We start from the raw sequence: 27254 nt of genomic DNA, 5'->3' as shown, positions 1-27254 counted from the left end.
CTTACATCTATGTTTGTCTCTCTCTGTCTCTCCCCTTCCCTTCCACTCTCCCTAAAAATATCAATGGAAAAAATATCCTCAGATGAGGATTACCAAAAAAAAATGTGGGTCATGATTATCCATAAGGATATTCATTGTGATATTGTTCATGAAAGTGAGCACTTGGAAAGTCCCTCAGTTTCCAACAATAAAGCAGCTGTTAGAATAAACGATGGCACCATCAGATAAGATAATATTCATTTAAAGCACTGATTGAGCACCTACTCTGTACTAAGCACTGTACCAAGTGTGGGAGATGATGGGGAGACATGCACGAGCCTCCCTCTCAAGCAGCTCATTATCAGATAATTACACGATGAAATGCATCATCATAAATCAGGGAACAGGCCAGGCTCTGTGAAGCATAACCCTAAGTTCCAACCTTGTCGGGAGCGTAGGGGCATCTTCCTTTGAGCTGACATTGGAGGGATGAGAGTGAGAGAGAGCAACAGCAGCATGTACAAACGCCCAGAGGTAGCTGACCTATAATGAAGTGTTCCCAATGGGGGGTGGGGTTTGGTGTGAGATAAGGCTACAGGGACAGGCAGGAGTCATGTCTCCCTAAGCTTGCAGGCCACGCTAAGAATCTGTGCCTTCATCCCAAACATAAACAGAAGTCATCAAAATGTTTTCAGCATGGGAGGCGGGGACAAAATTAGGTGGGCTTTCATAAAAGCTTACTCATGCTACAGCGTGGAGAAGAGGAAATGAAGTGAGAGCAAGCAGAAACAGGAAACCATTTAGGAAGGTCATGTCCAGGAAAGAGTGGTTAGTGGCTACCGCTCAGGTAGTGGCAATGGAGACAGAAAGAAGGCTGTGGCTTTTTTAAAAAATATTTTTTTTTATTGATTTCAGAGAAGGAGAAAGAGGGAGAGAGAGAGAGAAACATTAATGATGAGAGAGAATCATTGATCGGCTGGCTGCACACCCCACACTGGGGACTGAGCCTGCAACCCGAGCATGTGCCCTGACCAGTCATTGAACCAGTGAACTCCTGGTTCATATAGGTCAACGCTCAACCACTGAGCCATGGAGGCTGGGCAAGGTTGTGGACTTAACCGGCCTTTTAAAGGTAAAACTGGCAGGTCTTGTCCAGGAATTTTGAGTGAGGTGTAAAGGAAAGGGAGGGGTCGAGAGTGACTTTCAGACCTCTTATTTGTGCATCTGGCTGGAGAGGGGGCCACTTTCTGTTGATAAAACTCAATAGGAGATGCACAGGGTTACACGTCCCAACTGAGAACTCTGAGGAAGAACTAAAGAGGGGAGAGTAGCCCAGTCAGGGAACAGTACCTAGTAGGGTCCTGAGGCAGAAAGTAGTTGGATCGATGGTGACTGAGCTCAAGGGAGTGGCCCTGGGGCGACAGAGATGGATTTGGAGGCAACTAACACACAAAGGCCAAGTGAGTAGGAGAGAGCACCTAGGGAGAGGAAGCAGATGAGAAGCAAAGGAGGCCTGTTACACGCTGAATTGTGTCCCCCTAAATTCTTGTGTTGAGGTCTCAGCTCTCAGTATCTCAAGATTTGACTGTATTTGGAGACAGGCCCTTCATTTATTTATTTATTTATTTATTTAGAATATATTTTATTGATTTTTTACAGAGAGGAAGGGAGAGGGATAGAGAGCCAGAAACATCAATGAGAGAGAAACATCGATCAGCTGCCTCCTACACACCTCCTACTGGGGATGTGTCCGCAACCAAGGTACATGCCCTTGACTGGAATTGAACCTGGGAACTTTCATCTGCAGGCTGACGCACTATCCACTGAGCCAAACCGGTTAGGGCTGGAGACCGGCCCTTTAAAAGGTAAGATGAAATGAGGTCACGTGTTAGGCCCTAATCCAACAGACTGGTGTCCTTACAAGAAGACATTAGGGCACAGACACACAAACAAAGGGGTGACCATGTGAGGACACAGGGAGAAGGTGGCCACGTGTAAGCCACAGAGAGAGGCCTCAAAGGAAACCAAACCTGCTGACACTTTCATCCTGGACTTCCAGCCTCCAGAACTATGAGGAAATAAACTTCTGTGGCTTAAGCCACCCAGTCCATGCTACTTTGCTATGGCAGCCCTAGCAAGCTAATACAGGGCATAAGGGCCAAATACTGAGCAGAGCTGACATCTAAAGGTGAGCAGAAGATGACAAGGTGGCAAGAGTCCCTGCAGAGGCCTCCGGGAGAAAGAGAAGAGGTGGGTCACCAATGAGGAAGGGAGAGTATTTCAAGAAGGAGTGACCAAGTGTCATATGCTGCAGAAATACCAGACACAACCATGTTAAAAAATATCCTCTGGCCTAGTGACTGCAATCTTTGGTGACTCTAGTGACAGCCACGCTGGAGTGGCCAGAGGGTGACTGTCAGGTATGAAAGCAGAGAGAGTATAATCACTTCCAGGAATCTAGCTAGAAGAGGAGAGCAGAGAGGCAGAGCGCCTTTGCTGAAGGGGGAGATGGGGTAGAGCAAAGGGCCTGTTTAAATGGGGATGAGAGGAAGCTCCAAGGTGAGGGATATAGGCCTACCTCTATAGTTATCAAAGCTGGCTCATCACCAGCATCACTGGGGGAGCAATAAATTATCACAGCTCATTAATTTCACAAAAGGGAAATAAGACCTTGTGTTACTTTAAAAGAAGCTGAATTTTTATGGACTAGATAAGAGCTGGGTTTTCTAGAATTTTTCTAATATGCCAAAGATTATTTACTCATATGTTCTATCTACCTATAAAATAAATTTCATATATTCATATTTTAATATTTGTTTATAACCATACACTTTACTCAATCTTTATATAATAAAGTGGTATTTTATATAAAGTTCCTTGAGGGAATCATTTCCTTTTACTAACATGAAGATTAAGAAATTAAATAGGCCCTGGCCAGTGTTCTCAGTGGTTAGAGCAGCGGTGCTCAACCTGTGGGTCGCGACCCCTTTGGCGGTCGAACGACCCTTTCACAGGGGTCGCCTAAGACCATCCTGCATATCAGATATTTACATTACGATTCATAACAGTAGCAACATTACAGTTATGAAGTAGCAACGAAAATAATTTTATGGTTGGGTCCCAACATGAGGAACTGTATTTAAAGGGCCAGAAGGTTGAGAACCATTGGGTTAGAGCATTGGCCCACATACTGAAGATTCATGGGTTTGAGTCCTGCCCAGGGCACATACCTGGGTTGCAGGTTTGATTCCTAGTCCCAGTTGGGGCATGTGCAGGAGGCAACCAATCGATGTCTCTCTCACATTGATGTTTCTCTCTCTCTCTCTCCTTCCCTCCCATCTCTCTTCCACTCTTTCTAAACATCAGTGGAAAAAAATATCCTTGGGTAAGGATTAACAAAAAAAAGAAGATGTTTAGTCACCACAAGTACGGGGACTGCCAATAACACAGCTGGAGCTGAAACAAATGAAGCAGCCGGTCCAGCTGAGACTGAGCTGCAGCTCCTCGCTGCAGTTTCCCAGCAAGGAGCCCAGGACGCTGGTGATGCCACCGTGAGGAAAGGTACTTGCAATTAAAGCAGGTTATTCTTGGGGCAGAGAACTGTGCCATTTAGTTCAACTTAACGATGGTCTAGGGAAGCATTTCAGATGGGCTTGTGCAGAACATACAAGGAAGAGAGAGCGAACCAAAAATTTTGAGTGACATTCAGAAGCTTTATGTTGGCCTTGCACACTGGGTAGCCTTTTTTTTTTTTTTTTTTAAATCTTCACCCAAGGATATTTTTCCCATTGGTTTCCAGAGAGAGTGGAAGGGAGAGAGGAGGGGGAAGAGAGAAACATTGACATGAGAGAGACACATCAACTGGTTGCCTCCCACATGTGCCCCTAAGGGGGCTGGGGAACTTGCAATGGAGGTACGTACTCTTGACTGGAATCAAACCTGAGACTTTTTAGTCCACAGGCTGACGCTCTAAACACTGACAAAAAACGGCGAGGGCACTGGGTAGCTTTTTACGGTACTGCATGCAACTCTGTATCTCCCTCTGTCTTGATACCACTGGCTGCAGATAACTAAATCGATAGATCTGTATTGTTTCAACTGTGATGTTAGAAGTAACTACTTCATGGAAGGAATTCCTAGAGGAAGCAGAGCAGGTGACTCAAGCAAAACGTTTACCTGGAAGTATTATTTCAGGAAAGCCCATTTTCCGGGCGATTGCTGTTGATCTATCCACCAAGTGTGAAAAATTCTTCTGAACTTGCGGGAGGTCACCTGGCAATAGCTTCAAGGACACCCAAAGTCCTTTAAAGAAATAAAAGATAAACTTTCAGTTCTCTGTATGATCTCTATAATAAACACACACCCACACTGAGAAAAGTATGTTGTAATGATATACAGATACAGTGTTATTGGATGAAAATTCTCCCCCAGTTAACTTATAACTTTAATGACACTCCATTAAGACTTCTTGAGAATTTGACAGAGAAGTGAACAGATGTTTACTTTGAGGGAGGAAAAAGAGTGAAGCTAGATACCAAAATGCTGTAAAGCTCTAGTAATACATGATATTAGTGGTAAAAAAGTTATGCGAATCCATGTAAACTATGAGGTTAAGTACTATAATATACTAGAGGCCCAGTGCATGACATTCATGCACTGGTGGGGGAGTGCAGGAGGGGGGAGTCCCTTAGCCTGGCCTGAACCCTCTCCCAGTCTGGGAGCCCTCGGGGGATGTCTGACTGACGGCTTAGGCCCGCTTTCTAAGCTTGCAGTCGGACATCCTTAGCGCTACTGCAGAGGCAGGAAAGGCTCCTACCATAGCCGCTGCGCTCACCATCTGTGAGCCTGGCTTCTGGCTGAGTGGTGCTCCCCCTGTGGGATCGCACTGACCACCAGGGGGCAGCTCCTGCGTTGAGTGTTTGCCCCCTGGTGGTCAGTGCATGTCATAGCAACTGGTTGTTCCACTGTTCGGTCAATTTGCATATTAGGCTTTGATTATACAGGATAGCAAAAGAGGCACAAATCATGGAAAAAAACACAATTTCGTAAATGTGCTGCTACATAGAACAGAATCTATCTAATTTCTCACCTCATATTTGATTAAAATAAATTCTTAATATGAAAAAAGATAGGAAATTAAAAGGAAAAATAAAGGTAGTTACTACATCTCTTAGAATGAACCATTTTTTCAAGTAGAGAAAACAAATGAAATCATAGAAGCAAAAGAATTATCTATATAAACGGAAAGTTTTGATATTCATGAAAATAAAATGTATACTATAAAGTGGTGAAATACTTATAAATACTTAGGAATTTATACTACTCATTAGAAAAAAAACTTTAAGATCTTTACAAATAAATAAGACATGAACAGACAATTCACAGGGAAATACAAGAAGTTTATAACTATTTGGCAAACTGAAAATTGAAAAATATGTGTCCTAAATAAGATTATCTTTATTATATAAAGTGCTAAGAAGGAAAACTTTAGAAAACTCACAAATACACATGAAGAGTAGTTTTTGTTTTTATTTAAGAGAAGTATATGGAAGTCTACTTTTTACCTTCGAAACAGGTAAAATTTTTAAGTATCAGCTGGCAAAGTGGGCAAGATGGTAATTAGTGCCTGCTGGTAGAAGCCTATAGCTATGTTTCCAGGTTTAAGCTTGTTGCCATCATTTGACCCAGAAATCCTACTTTTGGGGGAGGCAGTCCTGAATACGGGAAAAGCTAATGTATAAAGATAGTCATAGTAGAGTTATTTAAACTTACAATGGTGACAAACTAGAGAGCACTTAAGTTCTACCTAGATTTCATTTTCTGAAATCCAAGTAATGGAATAACATGCAGCCACAAAAAAATATCAGTGAAGAGCATAAAAACATTTGAATAGTGTTTGATTTGTTAAGCAGCAAAAAATGACCTTTTTCCAGTTTTGTTAAAATAAGTTATATATACAGAATAATTTATTTAGTATAAGGGTTTTTTACTCTAACAAATTATATCTTAAGGTTAGAAGTTCCACAACAACAGAAATATAGATATTTGTTTTAATTTTTTAACATTTCCTCACATGTCTTTCCCACTCAGGATAAAGGATAATTGTTAATACAGGGGAAACTAAATATGCTGAAAACAATGTGTCTTCTGATTGCCTACACTTTGGAAGACAGTTATATGGTGGGTTAAAAAAATTACTCAGTCTTCAAAATTATCCAAAAACCATCACCATCTTGGTATTTAAATTTAAATTTTTAACTACTTTCCCTTATTATTTTGAATTTAAAATGCAGTTTCAATAAGCAGAATTTCTCTTGGTTAAAACGATGTCAACAGAACATATGAAGTACTAAAAACAACTAAAAACATTTTGCTAGACAGCCAATTATTTTATATTAATACATATTGCTTTGGTCTCCTTGCTCTCAACTTTAGGAAATGTAATGGGGTAAACATATTCAGAGTGGGACATAGTTATCCTCTTAATTCTCTGTCTGTGCATTTACCTAGAGTCAAGGACCGCAGGGTGAACCAAAGTGAGGAAGGAGTCATGGGAGGAGTCATAGGAGTCACTGGGTGCTCTTCAGTATTAAATGCCTTCAGCAGGAAGCTGAGTGGGCAGCCCCCAGAGGAAGGCAGTGAAAGGGCGGGAGTCCCAGGCCAGGCTCTGAATGCCCGCCCCGCCCCTCCCAGCGGAGCGCACAGGCGTGTACCTTGTCCTTTGTGGTTCACTTCCTTCGCTGCTATCACTTTATTCAGGACTGAAGTGAGTGGCTCATTTTCCCCGATCACCTGGGATGTTATCAGGGGTGACATGATTAGCTGCCTCTGCCGGATATAGGTTTCCATGGCGATTCTGGGAAGGTCAGAAGTGAGAGGTAAGTAAAAAGGAGGACGTTTCTGTAGCACTAAACACAGCTAACTAGGAGACTATCTTTTCTTATTTTTCCACTGGGTGCCTGGCGTAGACACCAAATTCATGATTTGGGGCAAAGAATAAATACACCCAAGAACAAACAAAACTGACGGCCAAGTATGAACAAGTAAAATGGAAGGCAATTCATGAGAGGGAGAGGCTGCTGTAATGGCACTGAAGAAGGAACAGGAAGGGGCAGGAGACCAGGCCTCCAGTTCTGGTCGACTTGGCAGCGAGCCCCTCTGTCTCCCCCTGGGCCTCAGTGTCCTCTTCTGTAAGGAGGGAGATGGGCCTGATCATGCGCCCCGAAGGCCCCAACTAGTGCCAACACTCAATTCCAAGAGCAGTACATCTGCAGCCTTTGGGGCGCATTCTTGGACTCCCGTGACGACACTGTATGTAGGGTTGCAGCAGCGCAGGCACCAGGGAACAAGCTTCACGTCAGCGGTCGCATCAGCCTGAGGCTCGCGCAGGTGATCAAAGACTCTAACAGAGCCCCACCCCGCTGACAGCTCAGCGCTATCAGCAGCTACACATCGCCGGGTGCAGCACAATGCTCCCCAGTCTTCTCGGCCGTGGTTTGTTCTCTTGCCCACTCTGCAGGCCAGCTTTCCCTGCGGGGTTCAGATCCATATGCTGACACTGCGACATGTCGCTGAAAGTGGGCTTGCTGTCATCCGAGTTGCTTTCAACAACTTGCACTGTCTTAGGTGGACGAGCAGGTGCACATATAAAACTCTCTTATAATACACTGTACTGTTTTGGGTAAGTTATAAAAGCAAATGCCATAAATCTTAGGAGTTAAATGCCACAGGCTGCAATTTGCATCGTGAAAGCTTTACAGTGGCTGTTGGCCGCACAATGAGCGATAGTCAAATTAGGGCTGGTCACCTCCAAGACGCAAAGCATGCATTATGACACAATGGGGACAATCTCAGGTGCACTGTTTCGCCACGGCTGCTACACAGGAGCTGGTGCAGAAATTCAGAGGGAGGCACACACCACAGAAAGAAACCCCTCCCAGGGGAAGCCAATATAGAGAAGTACCTACAGTGATGGCGAACCTATGACATGCGAATTCATTTTTTGGTTGATTTTTCTTTGTTAAATGGCATTTAAATATCAAAAATATAAATCTTTGTTTTACTATGGTTGCAGAGCATGGCTGCAGGGGCCAGTCCTAGCACTCACACAGGTGCTTCCTCAGAGGTGCAGGGACTGAGACTTGCTCCCCAGAGGCCCACATGGGCTCTGGCTCGAGCTCAGTATGGAGGCCAACTCTAGTAAAGCTCTTCAGGGAACCACTGCATGTCCTCCAGCTAGCGTTCCCCCCACTCTGCAGGAACTACAGAGCAGAGAGCCTTCACTCTCACACCTCTCGAACCTCGCTACTCCAGATGTGGTCCCTGACTAGCAGCATGAGCATCACCTGGATGCTTGTTAGATGAACATGAGACATTCTGCATTCTAACAGGGTTCCAGGTGGCTCGCCTGCATGTGCCCGTTGAGAAGCCTGCGCTGTCCTACCTGATTCCTTGTCTTCCATGACACCCGTTCCAGCTGACACATATAGATATCTTGGGCACTTCTGACACTTAAGGCACCATTCTCTGGTTTGTAGTACAGACACAGATTTTTCCCTTATATTTCTTCAGTCATTTCGATAGATTCAATTATGCTCTGCAATTGGAGTCCAGTGTACCTGGTAAAGGACTTCGAATGAAGTCTTCTGCCAGCTCCTCTCTGACAACCTTCCTTCTCTAAGCAAACGGTTCCCGCGCCTGGTTTTGCGTTAACACTATTCAAAGTGCTAATCCAAGTCCCAAGTCGCCTGGGACAAATGCCCAAGTACTTACTGTTGGAAGGGAATAAAATGCTGCTTTTCTTCATCATCCACCTTCCCACGTATGATGTCGGTGATATCCATCACTAGGAAGAAGATAAACTTAATTAAAGACACTAATTACTTCAGGCCTCACTGGGTTCCTATGGAGAACTAAGAGTATCAGCAGCTTAGGACACTGGGGGAGGAAGATGCCACATCAGAGACATCGACTTCTGTGCCAACAAGGATTCCCAGTGTGCCAGCCCAGCAAAGAGCAATGAGAGGAGCTGCCCCCTGCAGCGGCTCAGATTTCCTGATAACCCTGCCAACTAGTCCCTTTTCAAAGTTCTACAAGACCCAGTCGCTAAGTTCTTGAGAAATCGGACACCCTGATGGCTTTTGAGTGAGCCTGCATTCAAAGGCCCAGAGAACACACGTTTTGGGCACAAGTAACAACAGAATAAGAGGCCTGGCAGGGAAACACAGGACTTTAGTGGTCAGCTGTCCCTGATGTACCATCTTCTCACCTGATTCACACTTGAACAAAGAGAAGCCAGAGTGCCAACCCAGGCCTGGAGGATGCCAGAGCGGCTTGCTTTTCCATGGGCAAGAAGCGCAATAAATAAAGTACTGCTCTAAGCCTCCTGCATAGTATTATCTTACGTGTACAGACATGGTGAGCTCTGCTTTAAGAGATGAGAAACTGAGCAAAGCTCAGGTAAGGAACTTGCCCTAGGTCAGCATTTTTAAGTGTAGAAGCCAGGGTCTGAGCCAAAAGTGATTACAGGCCAAATCACTGAACCTAACAATCCCTCGCTGTTTGCAGTAGTAAATGGGCCGTTGTCCAGCTGCTGAAATCCTGCAGGACCCATGGCAAGAGGCAGGGCATGGCATCCCCCTGCTGTCAGCCTTCAATGGAACCCTGAAAAACTGTACAAATAACATACCAAACCTGCAACACTTATATCTGACACCCCCTCCCACCCCTCCAAATAAAAACAACAGGCTGTTTGTTTGTCTTTGCCACATCTACTTACTCCTAAGCTCTGCTGATGCTCGGCATCAAGGGTCAGAGCAAGGAAATCTCTCCTTTCCCATCACATTCCATGCCCTGAACACGCCCGCGTATAAACACACACACACACACACACAGACACACACACCCTGATACAGAAAAGCCACCAAACATCCTGCTTGATGTTCTCCCAATTTCTTTGGCTCACTCTGAAGGACAACGATGTCTACTATGCCTTAACTCCTTAGGCACAGCTCTCAACCTGTGGGTCGTGACCCCTTTCACGGGAGTCGCCTAAGACCATCGGAAAACACATATATAATTACATATTGTTTTTGTGATTAATCACTATGCTTTAATTATGTTCAATTTGTAACAATGAAATAGGGGGTCACCACAACATGAGGAACTGTATTAAAGGGTCGCGGCATTAGGAAGGTTGAGAACCACTGCCTTAGGTCAATAGATGGTCATGTAGACGGCTAACCAATGCTGGGCCAGCCTCTTGCCTTTTCTGAGATTTCACTTAAATGCTCTATCAGGAGGTGATGCTGTGCCCTCTGGTCACAGACTGCCAGCCCTTGAGCAGCAGCTGGAGGGCAGGGCTGTTCCAGGGATGTAGACATACAGTCCCTCAGGACACAGAGGCCGCCTCATTATTCACACAACCCCGATAACATGGGGTTTCTGGGCCCTTGTTCCAGGAGCAAAATTATGACATTTCACTGATGGCTTTCCAAACTACTTCGTGACCAAAATTTCAACGTAAGACTGAAAATATATTTTCTCAATTTAACAAACTAAAGAGGAAAGGAAGGGCCTCCTGGAAGGTTGTACGGTTTGATTTAAGCCAGGGACCCTCTCTGAAAGCAGTTACAAACAGTGTTGCCTTTGAAGAGAAAATTCCCTAGACCCGTGGTCGGCAAACCGCGGCTGCGAGCCACATGCGGCTCTTTGGCCCCTTGAGTGTGGCTCTTCCACAAAATACCACGTGCGGGCGCGCACGCACAGAGCGATTGAAACTTCATGGCCCATGCGCAGAAGTCGGTATTTTGTGGAAGAGCTGGTATTTTCTGGAAGAGCCACACTCAAGGGGCCAAAGAGCCGCCTGTGGCTCGCGAGCCACGGTTTGCCGAGCTGCAGTTTGCCGACCACTGCCCTAGACAGTCACTTTCCAGGGACAATTTACTGGAGTAAAATCAGTAATGAACGTGTGGCCATAGACAGGGAGGATATTCCGAGGCATGACGGAGGGCCTGCTGCGTGCAGGACACTGCGCTGGCACAGGACAATGCTCCAACCACCAGAGCCACCCCGGCCAGGGCCAATTTAAGTGGGCATTTCTGTGGCATGAAGTCCATTCAGATGGTTGTGCCATCACCACCATCCACCTCCACAATGTGTCATCCTTCCAAACTGAAACTCTGTCCCCATTAAACACTAACTCCCCAGGGAGTTCCTGTCCTCCTCCAGCCCTTGGTAACTACCATTCTACTTCCTGTGTCTATGAACTTAACCATTCTATGCATACTTCATGTAAGTAGAATCATATTGTAGAATCATTTATCCTTTTATGACCGGCTTATTTCACTTGATATAATATCTTCATGGATCATCCAAGTTGTAGCAGGTGTCAGAATTTCCTTCCTTCCTTTTAAGGCTGAATATAGTCTATTGTATGGACACCACATTTTGTTTATCCCATTTATCCATCGCTGGGCACCTGGATTGCTTCCACCTTTTGGCCATTGTGAATAATGCTGCAGTGAGCATGGGATGTACAATTATTTCCATGAGACCCTGATTTTAATTCTTTTGGGTATACAACCATAAGAGGGACTGCTGGATTAGAAGCCCTATGTTTAATTTTTTTTAAAAAATGTCTTTATTGATTTCAGAGAGGAAGCGAGAGGGAAAGAAGGATAGAAACATCAATGATGAGAGAGAATCATTGACTGGCTGCCTCCTACTGGGGATCAAGCCTACAACCCGGGCATGTGCCCCAACTGGGAACTGAACCTCGGCCTCCTGGTCCATGGGTTGATGCTCAACCACTGAGGCATACCAGCCAGGCTATGTTTAATTTGGGGGGGCCTCCCACACTGCGTTCACAGGGACTGCACATTCTACATTCGTCTCTGGGTCTTCCCATACCTGCTACCCCAAAGGGCCTCCGCAGTCCACAGGTGTGCTTTTTGGCCTCCTTCAGCTCCATGCGGCCCACCCGGACAATCTGGCACACGAGGCTGATGCGGGGCCGGATGAGGTCGGTGCTGCTGAGGTCCTAAAGAAGCAGAGAGTGCGTCACAGGGGCCACACCACGTCACCCGTCACCTCGTTCCTCTTTTTATTTTTTAAAATATATTTTTATTATTGATAGTATTACAGGTATCTTCTATTATCTCCTCCTTTCCTCCCCTCCTCCCAGCCCCTACCTACCCACCACCTCTCTTTTTATTCTCACTCTACAAGAGAACACCACTCAGAGCATATTTCCCGATGCTGAAAGATCAAAATGCTTGCTCTCTTCTCCCTATGTGCCCAAGAAAAATGACTGTTTTTCATAAAAATGACTATTCAACAGCAGAAAGATATTTATTCCCCAGTTCCTACTTCAAATTTATAAATCAGATCCTATTTAATCTAACGTCCCTGGTCCATCCATTCAAGCAGGGTATTCAAAATCAGGACACTTGTCAGGACTACTTTATATATTGCCAAGATATATCTGAGTACAGGATGCATTTCAATGTCTAATGAGATTAAAACGCGTGTGGTACTGACATTTATTGGGTACCCACACATGCTGGTTTCCTTTCATCTTCTAAACAAGCCTGCAAGGCAATTATAACACGGAAATTTACATGCAGCGCTTTCCGTAACCGTTCCTCGGCTTTAGGAGGCATCACTGAGCGCTCCTGGGTGTATGCTGATTGATAAGTGATGTGTAGGTGAACTATCTGTTTCTTTGTAGCTCATGTTCTACACTTGTTTGTATTCTTTTTCTTTTTCATCTTCACTGGAGGATTTTTTTTTTTTAAGTTCATTTTAGAGAGAAGGCGGGGGGGGAAGGGAGAAAAATCAATATGAGAGAAAAACACTAATCGGTTGCCTCCCATACACGCCCTGATTCGGGATTGAACCTGCAACCTAGGTATGTGTCCTGACCAGAAATTGAACTCAAAGCCTTTTCTTGGTGTATGGGACAATGCTCCAACCAAATGAACCACCAGTCAGGGCTACACTGGTTTGTGTTCTTAAGGATGGCTGAGAAACCCATGAATGAGCTCTCACTTTAGCACCAAACAGAATTGAATTGCATCCCAAATTCTTTTCATGAAACATCTGTCCAAGGCCTTTTTATTGAATCAAGAATTACTTTTTAAACAATCATTCCAAATCCATCCTCTGTAATTTACTTAAACCTCCAACATAAGAATAGGAATACAGAACAATGATAATATCAACCTTGAATTTCTACTCTTGGTTTTGTAAGGCTTCTGTTAAGAGAGATAATGGCTCCAGGTGATTCGTTAGATAAATTGTAGCACATTCATATTATTTAAGAATATGCAAAAACTGATAAGGTTTTTGAAGAAGGCTTTATGACCCAGGAAATGATCACTACATTCTTTTAAGTGAAAAAGCTGGACATGAAATGTATATACAAGAAGGTCCTAGCTGGTAGGAGGGATGGGGGAGGGAGATGAATTGCAGCTATGCAGAACTGATTAGAAGATGGACCAAAAATTCAATAATGCTTTTTAAAATCTTCACCCAAGGATATGTTTCCATTGATTTTTAGAGAGAGTAAGGGAGAGGGAGAAAGAGAGAAACATCTATTGGTTGCCTCAACTGAGGATGGAACCTGAAACCTTGGTATGTGTCCTGATGGAGAATAGAAGCCGAGGCCTTTCTGTGTGCAGGGCAACACTCTAACCAACTGAGCTACACCAGCCAGGGCCCAATAATGACTTTTTGAAATGTGTTTTCTTTTTTAATGTACACAGTGACTGATAAATGCCTTCTGATTTTAGGGGAAAAACTCCCATATCTCAGAAATAAGGAAATACTCTATGTGTTGGGGGCAGGTTCTGGGAAGAGTCAGTTCTAAGTGCTTTTTTATCTACCCTTACCAGGTGGTGAAGATACAGATGGGTCAGTGCAGAGATAGGCATCAAACCATACCTGTCTTAGGGATGGGATGTTAATGGAAGAAATGAATAATAATGAGAAATGAATGGATGAATGAATGGACAAGCCCATATGGGACCACTGCTCCTTTCCATCACTTCATTTGGAGCTCTACCTTAGACTCTGCTTTCCTTGCCATAGAGTGGTGAGAGGGCCTGGAGATAAAACAGGGGTGTGGCTTAAGGGAAAAAAGGGGGAAAAGGAAGGGCGTATCTCCTTTAGGCCCAATGGTTGCTGGGGAAACCTGTCTTCTCAGTCTTTCCAGAGCAGGAGGCAGCAGCTCTAGGGTATTTCGAGCACTGAAGTCATAACAAAGTGAGAGAATCCCGAGAAAGTTCTTAGCCCGAGTGAAATAGAGTCACCACGTCCAAGCTACAGCCCAACAAATTTCCTTGTCTTGATGCATATATAGCATTACTTCTCTCACCTTGAAAGGAGGAGGAAAAGGGAAGGCCATTCAAATATATGCAAACAAGAAAGTCCCATCTTTGCCTGAGCTGTACCCTGGTTCTGAAATGCTGGGGAAATGCTAGTGCCCCTGATGAGCACTGCCCACTCCCTTCAAGTTCTTGCTTAAAAGGCTCCATCCCAGAGTTCTGCCTGATACACCTTTTTTTTTTTTAAACGGCAACCTTCCCCCAGCCCAGAAACACCCGATCCCCCCAAAACACTTAACACATTGCGGATGGATCATGAGAATTCACATTTCATATTACACAGTGTTTTACAACTATCACACTTTAAAAAGATATTAGCTTGTAAGAATATGTAATAAATAACTTCAAAATGCAATGGGTATTTAATTTTAAAGCATGCCTTTAACATTTATACAAAAACGTTTTTTGTACTCGTTCAATAGAAACTTATCTGGCCACTGGGTAAAGCTAGCAATAAAACTATTGGTCCGCAATGTGTTAAGATTGCTAACATTCTACAGGATTTACTCATTTATTTTATTACTTAGAGGCCCAGTGCACAAAATTCGTGCACTGGAGGGGTGTCCCTCAGCCCAGCTGGCACCCTCTCCAATCTGGGACCCCTCGGGGGATATCTGACTCCCTGGGGAAGCTGTGGGGAGCAGCAGCGGGACCCGCCCCCCGGCGGGGTTGAGGGAACTCCGGGGAAGCCATGGGGAGCAGCAGCTGGGACCTGCCCCTGGTGGGGCTGCGGGAACTGTGGCAGCAGGCAGGCGCACAGAGCAGCCAGCCCCGCCTTTGCTGTGTGTGCCGCCATCTTGTGACAGCATTACAGTGTGAGAGTTAATTTGCATATTGCCTCTTTATTATATAGGATTGCCTATTACTGTCTTTCCCATTTGGACAAAAGCTTCTTGAGCAAACATTTTTCTGATGTGTTCACTGACGTATCTCAAGTGCCCTGATATTCAGTGTCCAGCATCTAACAGGTGCTTGACAAGTATTTGTTGAACAAATGAGTGGGTTATTCCTGCTAGGGGGATTATGATGACTTTTGTTTAATAACCTGTATTTTCACTGTTTCAAGTTTTAATGTTTTTCATATACCTATCATGTACATCCACTAATATCATAAAAAAAGAAAATGATTAAACAGAAGGTAGGACTTACAGTGAAAACCGCCTGAAGGTTATTAAGCTTCTCGATTTCCTTGGGCATCCCGTTACTGCCCCAACGAATTAGGTAGTTCTCACTGGTGAAAGAGAAAACTGATTCTTAACAAGAAGTTAACTGGGCTTGGAGCTGCCCACAGTATAGACTGGCAGGGTAAAAGCAAGGCCCAGAAAAGCTGTTAAATTCATCAGGCGGGTGTGAATGGAGCCTCCTGCAGCCCAGCCCCACAGGCACACCCTGTGTGGACTGGGGACAAGCAATGCTCAAGATGGACAGACACAGCAGATTCCATCTGGGGCCTTTCTTCCACCTCAAATTCTGTCTAAACATTTCAGCTTTGCTGAATCAAGATATTATTTTATAATATTCACTCTAAATCCTTCCCCTGGAAAACATATCACAACACTCAAATACAATTTCTATTTTAGAAATAAACAATCTGTTTTTAATTACTTTTAACCATCTTCTTCAAAATACATCTTAGCTGCTCAGCAGTAATGCCACTGTAGGGCCAAACAAAGCCTATTATCATTCCCACTAGTCATTAAAAATATTGTATAGACTTTATCTATTAGGGCAGTTGTAGGTTCACAGCACAGCTGAGCAGAAAGTACAAATTTCCCATATACCCCCTGCCCTACCCGCGCACAGCCTCCCACTATCCATGTCCCCCACCAGAGCAGTGCATCTGTCACAGTCGATGACCCTACATGGATGGACGCATCAATTATCACCCAGAGTTTACAGTAGGGCTCACTCTTCGTGTTGCACATTCTATGACAAATGTATAATGACATGTATCCACCTCTGTGCTCTGCAGAGTCAGCCTTCCCCACACCTCCCCTATTATCTTCTGAGCTCTTTGTTCCCGTCTCTGAGTTCTGATGAGTTTTACGTGATTTCTAAGACCCGGGGAGTCCACAAACTGTTATTGCACTATTTCAGCAGCCAGACAAAATGGCTTTTAGCCCAAAGGATTTTATTTTCTTCTGCCCAGAAATCCTTCCCACTCTTTTCTGTCTTCCCCTCTCACACCTAACCTCAGGCAGGGTAGGTGAAGGCTGGATATTTCTGTGAGGTGGGCAGCTGATGGCTGGCTCTCTATTACCTGATGAACGTGGACTGGTCAGGGTCATAGAGGGCCATGAACAACTCTGCATCTTCCCCGATGTTGCACACAAAGTTCTTGAAGTTAACATAGAGGCCGTAGGTGTGGAAGGTGTTGAAGTTGGACTGGCCCCGCAAGTCCAGGTTCTGCAGGAGTGACTGAACACAGAGGACAAGAGAGGAAAGCATCTTGTTTTCAGCAAATGTGAAATATTGACAAATGCGCCCAGCCGGCGTGGCTCAGTGGTTGAGCTTTGACCTATGAACCAGGAAGTCTCTGTCCAGTTACCAGTCAGGGCACATGTCTGGGTTGTGGGCTCAATGCCCAGTTGGGGGTGTGCAGGAGGCAGCCAATCAATGATTCTCTCTCATCATTGATGTTTCTATCTCTCTCTCCCTCCCTTCCTCTCTGACATCAATAAAAAAATGTATTAAAAAAATTGGCAAATGGGGGACAAGCAGCTCATCCTGTATGGCTCAGTGGTTGGCCCATGAACGAGGACGTCACCAATTTGATTCCCCATCAGGGAACATGCCAGGGTTGCAGATCAATCCTCAAGGGGGACATGCAGGAGGCAGCCGATCGATGATGTTTCTCTCTCATTGATGTTTCTATCTCTCTCCCTTCATCTCTCTCTAAAAATCAATAAAAACATTTTTTTAAAAAATGGGGACAAGTTTGGCTCAGTGGATAGAGCGTCGGCCTGCGGACTGAAGGGTCCCAGGTTCGATTCTAGTCAAGAGCACATGTCCAGGTTGTCGGCTCAATCCCCAGCAGGGGGCGTTCAGGAGGCAGCCAGTCAATGATTCTCTCTCATCACTGATGTTTCCCTCTCTCCCTCTCCCTTCCTCTCTGAAATAAATTTTTAAAAAAGGAGGACAAATATAATTACCACCCAAGAAGAGAAACTATATGAAAGTGGACAAATAATCAAGTGAGCCAAATATAATCATTATTTACATAATCAAGACTGTCCCGTTCAGAGCCTTGAACCCAAGTAATTGAATAGCTGCCAAAAGGTGATACATGATTTTAGTAGCTTCAAGAAGTTCTCATCTCTCACAATCACTTCTGGATGAACCTCAAAGGCATAAAAATCATGATCATTATCCTTCTTTTGGGGAATAACTCTCACTGCAAATAAGAGATTCCACTGGGAAGCTTCACCCTCAGGCACAATTAACCATTAAATCCAGAAACACAATTAACATATTATCACCACTGTGCTAAAGAAATAAAACCTATGAACTAAGAAAATAAAAGAGCCCTAACTGGTTTGGCTCAGTGGATAGAGCATTGGCTTGCGGAATCAAGGGTCCCAGGTTCGATTCCGGTCAAGGGCATATACCTTGGTTGTGGGCACATCCCCAGTCAGGAGTGTGCAGGAGGCAGCTGATTGATGTTTCTCTCTCATCGATGTTTCTAACTCTCTATCCCTCTCCCGTCCTCTCTGTAAAAAGTCAATGAAATATATTTTTTTAAAAAAAAGAAAAGAAAAGAAAAACAGAAACTTCTACTTATTATAACAGAAAGACTGCAAGACCTTATACCTAAATATCAATATGGTTAGGCAGTCATAAGACAGGTGAATAACATTTCTCTTTTTCTGTACCTTTCTAACTTTTAGTTAATGTCCAATTATTACTTTCAAAATCTTTCAAACACTTTATTTCTTAATATTGTTTAAATTATTTTGAAAATTGTAATATATGCACTAAATATAGAAGGTTACATGGTAAAAAGGCTCCCTTCCACCCAGCTCTTTCTCAGAGGTATCCATTAATTACCAATTTGTTGTCTATTATTCCAGAGTTAGTCAACACATAAGCAAGCACAAATGTATGTAATTTTTCAAATTGATTTTAGAGAGGAGGAAGGGAGAGAGAGAAACATGGATGCAAGAGTGAAACATCAATCAGTTCCCTCCTGCATGTGCCCCAACTGGGGATAGAACCTGCATCCTGGGAATGTACCCTGACTGGGAATCAAAACTTCCACTTTTCAGTGTATGGGACAGTGCTCCAACCAAGGGAGCCACACTGGCCAGGGCTGAATATTCTTTTTTGAAACACAAATAATAGTATTTCATACACAGTTTTGCATCTTGCTCTTTTTTATTTAATATATAGTTTTGCAATCTTTCCTCATCAGAACATACCTATAGCTGCGTCATTCTTTCTGTTACATTTAAAATGAGGGCATAACTGGTTTTCTGAACAACATTTTTACCTTGTGGTCAACAACTCCCTTTCTCTCATTAAAAGCAAAAGCAAAAATGGAACCTCAGTGGCCAAAACTGGCATATTTGAGGAAGATTACCTTTTCTTCTTGAATCCTTTCCTCAATCCTTTTTGAGGCCATTTCATGCACCTTGAAGAGGGCAATCGTGCTGGTTTCATCTGGGTCCAAGATGTTTCCGTTGTCATCTCGCACGACCAGATCTAACCCAAGCATTCTAGAAAGAAAGGAGTGCTCAGCTGGTCCTCAACAGAAACAGACTCCTTCCTGAAGAGCCCTCATGAGAGAGCTAGGAAGCATGGATGATGGACAAGTCAAGAACAGCTCATTGGCTTGTCTCCTTTCAACTCCTGTCCACATGCCATATCACAATGTTAAAAAACTTACGATAATACTAGAGGCCCGATGCACAAATTCGTGCACGGGTGGGGTCCGACCTGCCTGCCCTGATCGGGGCTGGGCTGGCTCGGGGGAGGAGCTGCAGGAGGTTAGCCAGCCGGCCCCACCCTTGATTGGGGTTGGGGGGGCGGGGCTGATCAGGGGCTGGGCCATCTGGGGGTAGGAGCCACGGGAGGATGACTGCCTAACCCGCCCCAGATTGGGCCAGTTGGCTGGCCGCTGAGTGCGTCATAGCAACCAGATGTTCTGGTCATTCCAGTCACTTGGCTTTTATATTTATAGATTAACCAAACTCATATAATGATTTGCAAAATAATTTGGTCCACAGAACCTCACCAGCAAAGGCAAGATTGGCACTGACCAAATTCCTCTGACGAATGCTTCCTCCCTGTGTCTTCTGCTGTTTGACATAGGAATCATGAAAGGCCACTGCATAAGTATTGGGGCTTGCCCTGCCACCCTTCAAGGTGCAGGCTTGGGGGACAATACTAATTCAAGACTGCCTTAAAGGAGATCAATGAAGTAAGGCCTGCCTACTGGTATCTCCTGACCCATTTCAGAGCGTGGGCCCTGGTATCAATCAGACCAAGATTTGAATCTTGGCTCTCTTACTTGCTAGGAAGGTGGCTCTGGGTAATTTAGGTAATTTTGAAAAGCTCTGATTTCCTATAAATATTCCCCACCCTTCAGGGTTCTTGGGAGAATTTAATGAGATAATGCATGTAAAGCATGAAACAGTATCTAGTGTATAGTGTACACTCAATAAGCGTTAGCTTTTATTGTGGCAACTGGCACAAGAAAACACCTGACCGAGTTAAGATGTAATTCTGAGTAATGCACAGGAAGAGAGGGAGCTATATGGCCTGTGCATGGCACAGTCCCAGCAGGGCTCTCATGTCCAATGTGCACACAGAAGTAGAAGAAACTGTACTCAGTTCCAAGAAGTGGGGACTGTGGTGGAAACAGGATACTGCTATCTGAATGCCCAATGTACATTCCAGGCACGGGCAATTTGGGACTAGGAGTGTCCAAACAGCAAGAAAACTCAGGGATAACAGTGAAATGTGCCAAATCTTTGGGAAGAAAGCAGAAATGCCTCATTTTCCTCCTCCGTGTTCTATAGCATCTCCATCAACTGATTTCATCTGACAGGTTCCTTCCCATGGCAGCCAGACCCACAGGCCACCCAGACTCATGAGCAAGGGGCCTCGGTGGCTGCTCAGAGACTGGATCACGCTGCATTGACGGAGCAGCTTCATTACCTGAGCTGCTTCCAAGTGCTGGAATGGGAAGGCAGGCCTGTTCGGCTGTTTGTAGGAGGTTAGCATCTGTGCCAGAGATCAGCGTCTCCCAGGCCAATGCCCAAAACTACAGAGGCAGCATATGTGCAAGGGGGCAGCTACCGTAAGCCACCTTTGCTGATTTTTAAGTCCCCTGGCACTAATGATTGGCAAAGCAACCCCGGTGGTTATAGTCCTGTGGATAGACAAGGGATGAGGGTGGGAACTGCTAATTCTTAACCCTAAGAAAGGAGCATTAGACATAAAATAGAAAACTCTTGGGTTCAACTTAAGCTTTCCCACTTATATCTTTATGACTTGGAAGCAAATCACTTAAACTTACTTGGTCTGTTTCTTTAACCATAAAATTGGAATAGCAGCTACAACCAGGTAATACATGTGAAGTGTACGTGAGAGAGATTTCATAAATAATGGCTGAGTCTGAATCTCGTATGCTATGTTCACTCTAGCCGTTTCTGAATCCAGCTGTCAAAGTGTACAACATTTAAACGACTCGGACAATTTTAACAGGTCTTTGAAGCATTTCCCAGAGTCGTGAAGTTGAAGAAGTAAGGCAAAAAAAAATCACATATGCACAAGTTGAACACATTTAAAAAATGAGGCTAACTATCAAATCAATCATCAATAAAAACAAAATGAGAAACCAACCCAGTCTTTTAAAAAGAGCCAGTCAGGAGGGATAAACCCTAGGTCATCATAAATTTGACGAATTGACTGAATTCCTCATTTTCTAAAAGGCAGTACTAGAACCTACATATCTGCCTGAGCTAATCAGATAAGTAAGGAAGTGATTAACTCTTTAGAACTTACTGGAGTTACAATCAACAGGCTAAAAACATGCTTTAACTGGCAAAAAAAACATGCTAAAAACTGGCACATCTGGACTTCCTGCACTTCTGGTTAGGGGAAGATGGAGAGAGACTGAGTCTGACACTGACGTAAAATCCAATGTTAAAATATAAACAGAGACAGTCCAGCTCCATTCAGTCTGTCACTAAAATCCGAGCCCCCTTCTCCATCTCTCCATCATCTCCCTGAGATCAGAGACCCAGCACAGGGTCTGGTCCATGAAGGGCACCTGCCAATTTTCTTTTCAACAGAATCAGATGTTTTCCAAGGCAAAAAGAGAGCAGTAAGCATTGCTCTTGGGCAACTCCCAGGTCAAAAGCTCGGGGTGAGCTGTGTGCTTAGCATGAATGTGTCCACCTTTGTCCAAGTTCTTGTTGAAGTCAGCCCTGGCTTACCTGTTCCCGTGATCGATTTTGGCTGTGACCTTCTTCTTGAGCTCTGCCAGCTCGTCCTTGGGGAGTGTTCCAGACAGGATTTGGGACCGCCACTCAATCAGGCTGTACGTCATCTGCTGCAGCCGGCGGAAGAGACTGACCTTGTTGTTCTAGGACAGGAAAATGAGGTGGAGAAAGGGACCCCCACAAAAAAAAGGTGTGATATAGGATGGAAACATCTTTTCACCATTTGACTAGATTCTTTATAAGGTGCTATTTAACCAAGTACCGGTGCCATACAGTAAGCCATGCACTGTGAGGGGATGGCCTTGCCCTGAGCCAGTCCCACTCCTAGAACTTTAGGAACAGATGAGCAATTGTAAGGTCAACATAGCTGCATTTTACACCAATCTCTACCTCAAAAATCTGCGCTCCTTCCATGCAGAGCTACGTCCATTTCTCCTGAGCGCTCCAGACCCTTTAAGGATACTTCTTCTACTTGGAACCATTTTCTCCTCTCCCCTGCACTTACTCCCTGCTCATCCCTACTCACTCACACACTACACCCTCCATCAACTGCTAATTCTTACTTGTTAGGCCCCAACTTAGAAGTCAGAAGTCTCTTCCTCGAAACCCTAACTCTGAGTTCACTGTCCCTCTCCCAGCTCCTGGAATTAAGTCCTGTCACAGCATCAGAACCCCAGCCTTGGCTGGCTTGGCTTGCTCTCCGCTTACATGGAAGTGCCTACAGGGCAAGGAGCTTGCCAATTTTTGCATCCCCAGGAGCTGGCACAGAGCAGGCACTCTATAAAGGGTACAGTGAGAGGGAATTATGGATGGAGAAAGAACTGTCATTTCAGAATGTAAAATGTTATTTTAAAATCCCCATAAAACTGGTAGACCATCCATAAAATTGTGAGATGTAGAAAAAAATTAACCATTATCCTGAGCTTCAGTCAGAACTGCCTGTAACTGAACTAAATTAACTTATGACCAAATAATCATCTATACTCCAATCATTTTAAGAGTCAAATACTTTATGTCGAGCCATATGACCTTAGTCCTATCTAAATGATTGGTTGATTCATTATATTTTTTAAAGGTCAAGAGCATCTATTATGTGCTGGAAATAAAAGTCCAGCCACATTCTAGAGGGTAAAAGACAGCAATAAATAAGTAAACTATATACATTTATATATATATATATATATATATATATATATATATATAATTTACATATGTAATATATATAATATTAATATATATATACATACAAAAGAGAATTTCAGACTATGAATAGTACAAGAAGCATCATGCTAAGTGAAATAAGAAACAGGACAAGAACCATGTAATTTCACTCATGTGTGGTATATGAAACAGAAAGCAACAGAGGAACAAACAAATTCATAGACACGACAATAGAACGGTGGTGACCAGAGGGGAAGTGAGATGATGAAGGATAAAGACAGTAAAGGGGGTCAAATACATGGTGACGGAAGGAGATTAGACTTTGGTTGAAAAACACACAATGCAATCTACAGATGATGTATTACAGAATTGTATACCTAAAACTTATATAATGTTATTAACCAATGCCACCCCAATAAAATAAATTTTAAAAGGTGCAAGAGGGAAAATAAATAAAGATATGATAGGGTGATCATGGGGAAAGGGGCCACTATACAGAGATGGGCCAGGGAAAAATGCTTTGTGTATCATTTCTGAAATATGTCTTTTAAATAAAAACCTGTATAATTCGACATACCCCATGCATACTGTAATACCACTTCTTTTTTATTTATAGGTGGAAAGTCATGATATGTTTATATAACCATACACTTCTAAAATTATAGAAAGTATTATCTGCTATAAAAACAATGCCAGCCTGGTCTGTGTGGTTCAGTGGTTGAGCATCACAATTGATTCCAGTCAGGGCACATGCTCGGGGTTGCAGGCTCAAGCTCCAGTGTGGGGTGTGCAGGAGGCAGCCAATCAATGATTCTCTCTAATTACTGATGTTCTTTTTAAATCCTCCCTAATATTTTTCCATTGATTTTTAGAGAGAGTGGAAGAGAGAGGGAAAGATAGAGAGAAGTGAGAAAGGTTGCCTCCTGCAAGCGCCCTGGCCAGGGCCCAGGCCAGGGAGGAGCCTGCAACCGAGGTAAGTGCCCTTGATTGGAATAAAACCTGGGACCTTTTGGTCCATAGGCCAACGCTCTATCCACTAAGCCAAATTGGCTAGGGCTCATTATTGATGATTCTATCTCTTTCTCCCTCTCCCTTTCTCTCTGAAATCATAAAAAAATATATATTTTTGAAATGTCAATACACACACACACACACACACACAGTAGTTGCTGCTGGCTGTACAGCACGTTCTGTTCTGGGTGATGTCCTTCCACAATAATCCCATGGACAGCTGCTACACAAGGTATCGACTAGAATCAGTGCAGCAAACATCCACAATACTCCTGAACAAAGAGTAAACGTGAGGGAGGAGGCCTCCGCCTAGAAGTGGGGACAGTGGGAGGCAGCAGTGAGATTAGCAGAGTGTGAGAAAGGCTAGAAAAGAAAGTCAAAGTTCTGTAAGAACACGAGGGAGAGATCGGTGACTGCAATCTGCTCTATTAACACCGCTGTTCTGAAAAACACAGGCTGCGAAGACTTAAAATGTTGATACTCACTGCACTTTAGGCTTTTGGCATTTTCTGAACTGCCTCTTTCTCATCAGCTGGTCTTTTGAAAGCATAAGAATGAGACTTTTAATTCCCATTTTGAATGAGCAAAGGTAAAATTTGTTTTGTTTTGTTTTTTCAGTAAATTCTATAAAAAATGTTTCCATCTCGTCCTTCAAACTGGAAAACAGAGGGAGAAATGAAGCTAAATAAAATTTGCTTTCAAAGCTGCTGGGCAAAAAGGAGATCTTTTTTTTTTCTTTTCTTATTTGAAATCTATTTGTCTGTTCCCCACTAGGATTTTTGAAATGTTTTCTCAATTTAATTAAGCTGTTAGGTCCCATAATGTGGTCAAGAAAGGGCTCGAAGCCCCAGGGGAGCCCCCAGGAGCGACAGCTCTTTGCAAACACACTCACAAGTCTTGGTCTCAATTACACTAGACGTTATCCAAGGCAACTTAATTATTGCCTGTCCATGTCAGCCTTGCTTGCCAAGTTCTCCCCCAAAGAAGGATGAGACAGCCATTCTTCTATGACTCACTCTGCCAAATTCATTCTGATCGAGCAGGCTGGAGCACACCAAAGCACGCAATTTTCCCCTCTACTTTAAGGAAATGGATTTTGTTGCCACACTCCTCAGATTGTTCTATAAGTAAGTTGGCTGTTCTGAGCCATAGCTGGCCCCTGACACTTTATGAATTCCTGGGGCAGCGTATGAGGACAGGTGAGGAGAAAATCGGGTGCCCGGGCCCCCACAAAACCATGAGACAAGGACCCGTGAGTCTCCATGTGCTTTCCAGTCTTGCCCTAACCTCCTGCCCCCTTTTCTAATCTTGCATAGCCCAAGTCGCCTGGCACAATACCTTCCCTGGTACCTCTAGCCCTCTCTCATCTCCACTTTTTCTTCACTAGCAGCCACTGTCACAAAATTAGGAGGGCAGGACATTTATTTAATAACTAGAGGCCCGATGCACGAAATTCGTGCAAGGGGCTTGGCCCTTGCAGAAGGTCTTCCAGAAGGATGCCAGGTCTAATTAGCATATTATGCTTTTATTATTACAGATTTCTTTGATCCTATCTGCAAAAGTCATCACAATCCTGGGACTGAGGAGGGACTCAAAAACAAATTTGGACAACTCAAATGTAAAATGCCACTCCGGTTTCAATTTGAGGATCACCTCCACCAAACAGAGATATCTATATATTTTTTTCTACCAGACAGCAAGATATTCCTGCATTTGTTTCAAGTTTTACCCTCTTTTCCACTAAGAGATCTCTGAGGTCTTATTTTTACATTTTGATGCTGGATGCCTACCAACCTTTATTTTGTGTGGAGGGGGTAGGTGGAGGTGGAAGTGGATATAAGGGGATGAATGGTAATGGGAAAAAATAAAATAATTTTTTTAAAAAGTTATTGTTTTATAGGGTAATTATATACCTAAATCTAATTTTGCAAAATTTTATGTTTGTCAATGATCACATATTGATCATTAATGATAATATTCCTATGAGCTGCAACAAATGTTGTTTACTATGTACAGTTTATTGGACATCAATACCATAATTATTTTTTTAAAAAAGACCTTCAAAATTATTTTAATGTAAAAGGAAACTAATGGTGACATGAAAATGCACATTACATATGTGGTTAGAAGTTAATGATAATTGACTATTTTTGTTAAATTGCTATAAATAGGGAAACTGGAGCTTCTCTTCAATTTGGAGGCATATTCAAAATGATAGAATTATTTTATAGGCTATTTAACAGCAAGCTTTCTTTAGAGAAGCATATTATGTAAGTATCAGCCATGGGATTGCAAATGTATTTATTTTTAACGGTTATGTAGATATAGTTGTTAAAATGTACATGCCTAGTACAAAAAGTACTTTGTAGTGATAAAATAAATCCATAAGAGAAAACAACTTTGCCTTCAATGACGGCAGGAATACAGAGGGCAAGAACTGAGTATTTTAGGAATTCTGGGGTCACTGAGACAACAGCACCGCCTCACTGGGGTCAGAAACCTGGGTTCAATGCTCCCCTTTCCTAAACAATGCAGACCACGGTCCAAAGGCGGTTCTCTGTTCCTCCCATCGCCCTCTGCAGAAGAATCACCAACCTTTCCTGTTCCATGGGATTTTAGGGTTTAGAGGCTAAGTATTTAACTGAATGCATGGGGACCTGATTTCTACCTCTAAGTCTACCATTAACTTCCTAAGTGACTTTGGCAAATTATTCTCTCTGACACACCCACCTGTAAAACCAAGGGACGGGCAGGAAGATCCCTTCCTTCCCTAGGAGAAGTGCCTTCAAGTCTAAGATGGAGACAGTAAACTCATGTCCTCCGCCAATGGGATGCCTGCTGATGCCCTCACGCACTCGGTGGCTCTACATTCCATTTCATCTGCACAGAGCGCTCTGCAATTCACCTCACACCTCCCGAGCACCTGTACTCCTAGGGTCCCCATGGTGTCTTGCTCCTGTGTCCTGGGCTGCACTGACTCTTCCTCTGGGAGGAAGGGAGCCCACAGGCCTCCGTCACACTCTTGCTGGCCATTCTGGTACCTTCCCCTCTTAGCTAAAGGCTTTGGCTGATTAGCAAAGGCTTGATTTTTAGGTTGTTTTTTTTGTTAATCCTCGAGGGAGGATATTTTTTCCATTGATTTTAGAGAGAGTGGGAGGGAGGGGGAAGAGGAGAGAAGACAGAGAGAGAGAAACATCAATGTGAAAGAGAGCCACATCAATTGGTTGCATCCCTCACATGCCCCAGGTGGGCCAGGGAACCTGAAATC

At 43.7% G+C, this 27254-nt stretch overlaps 1 protein-coding gene across 3 annotated transcripts in view; it reads right to left on the bottom strand.

Annotated features, from left to right (window-relative positions):
* DOCK5 (dedicator of cytokinesis 5) overlaps window positions 1-27254 on the bottom strand; it is a 207977-nt gene that overhangs the window by 89972 nt on the left and 90751 nt on the right. For all 3 annotated transcript variants that reach the window (XM_070416608.1, XM_070416610.1, XM_070416609.1), the window contains exons 6-13: window positions 21809-21957; window positions 18946-19081; window positions 16627-16784; window positions 15516-15597; window positions 11890-12019; window positions 8752-8824; window positions 6693-6835; window positions 4156-4281 (exon numbers count right to left, since the gene is read on the bottom strand). In XM_070416608.1, the coding sequence (XP_070272709.1) occupies window positions 4156-4281; window positions 6693-6835; window positions 8752-8824; window positions 11890-12019; window positions 15516-15597; window positions 16627-16784; window positions 18946-19081; window positions 21809-21957 (997 nt within the window). The remainder of the gene's footprint in view (window positions 1-4155; window positions 4282-6692; window positions 6836-8751; window positions 8825-11889; window positions 12020-15515; window positions 15598-16626; window positions 16785-18945; window positions 19082-21808; window positions 21958-27254) is intronic.

This window comes from Myotis yumanensis, unplaced genomic scaffold (genome assembly GCF_028538775.1).
Source record: "Myotis yumanensis isolate MYYU_CA2020_CCGP unplaced genomic scaffold, mMyoYum1.0.hap1 SCAF_5, whole genome shotgun sequence".
Taxonomy (NCBI): Eukaryota; Metazoa; Chordata; class Mammalia; order Chiroptera; family Vespertilionidae; genus Myotis; species Myotis yumanensis.
This window is presented reverse-complemented; position numbering and strand designations above follow the sequence as displayed.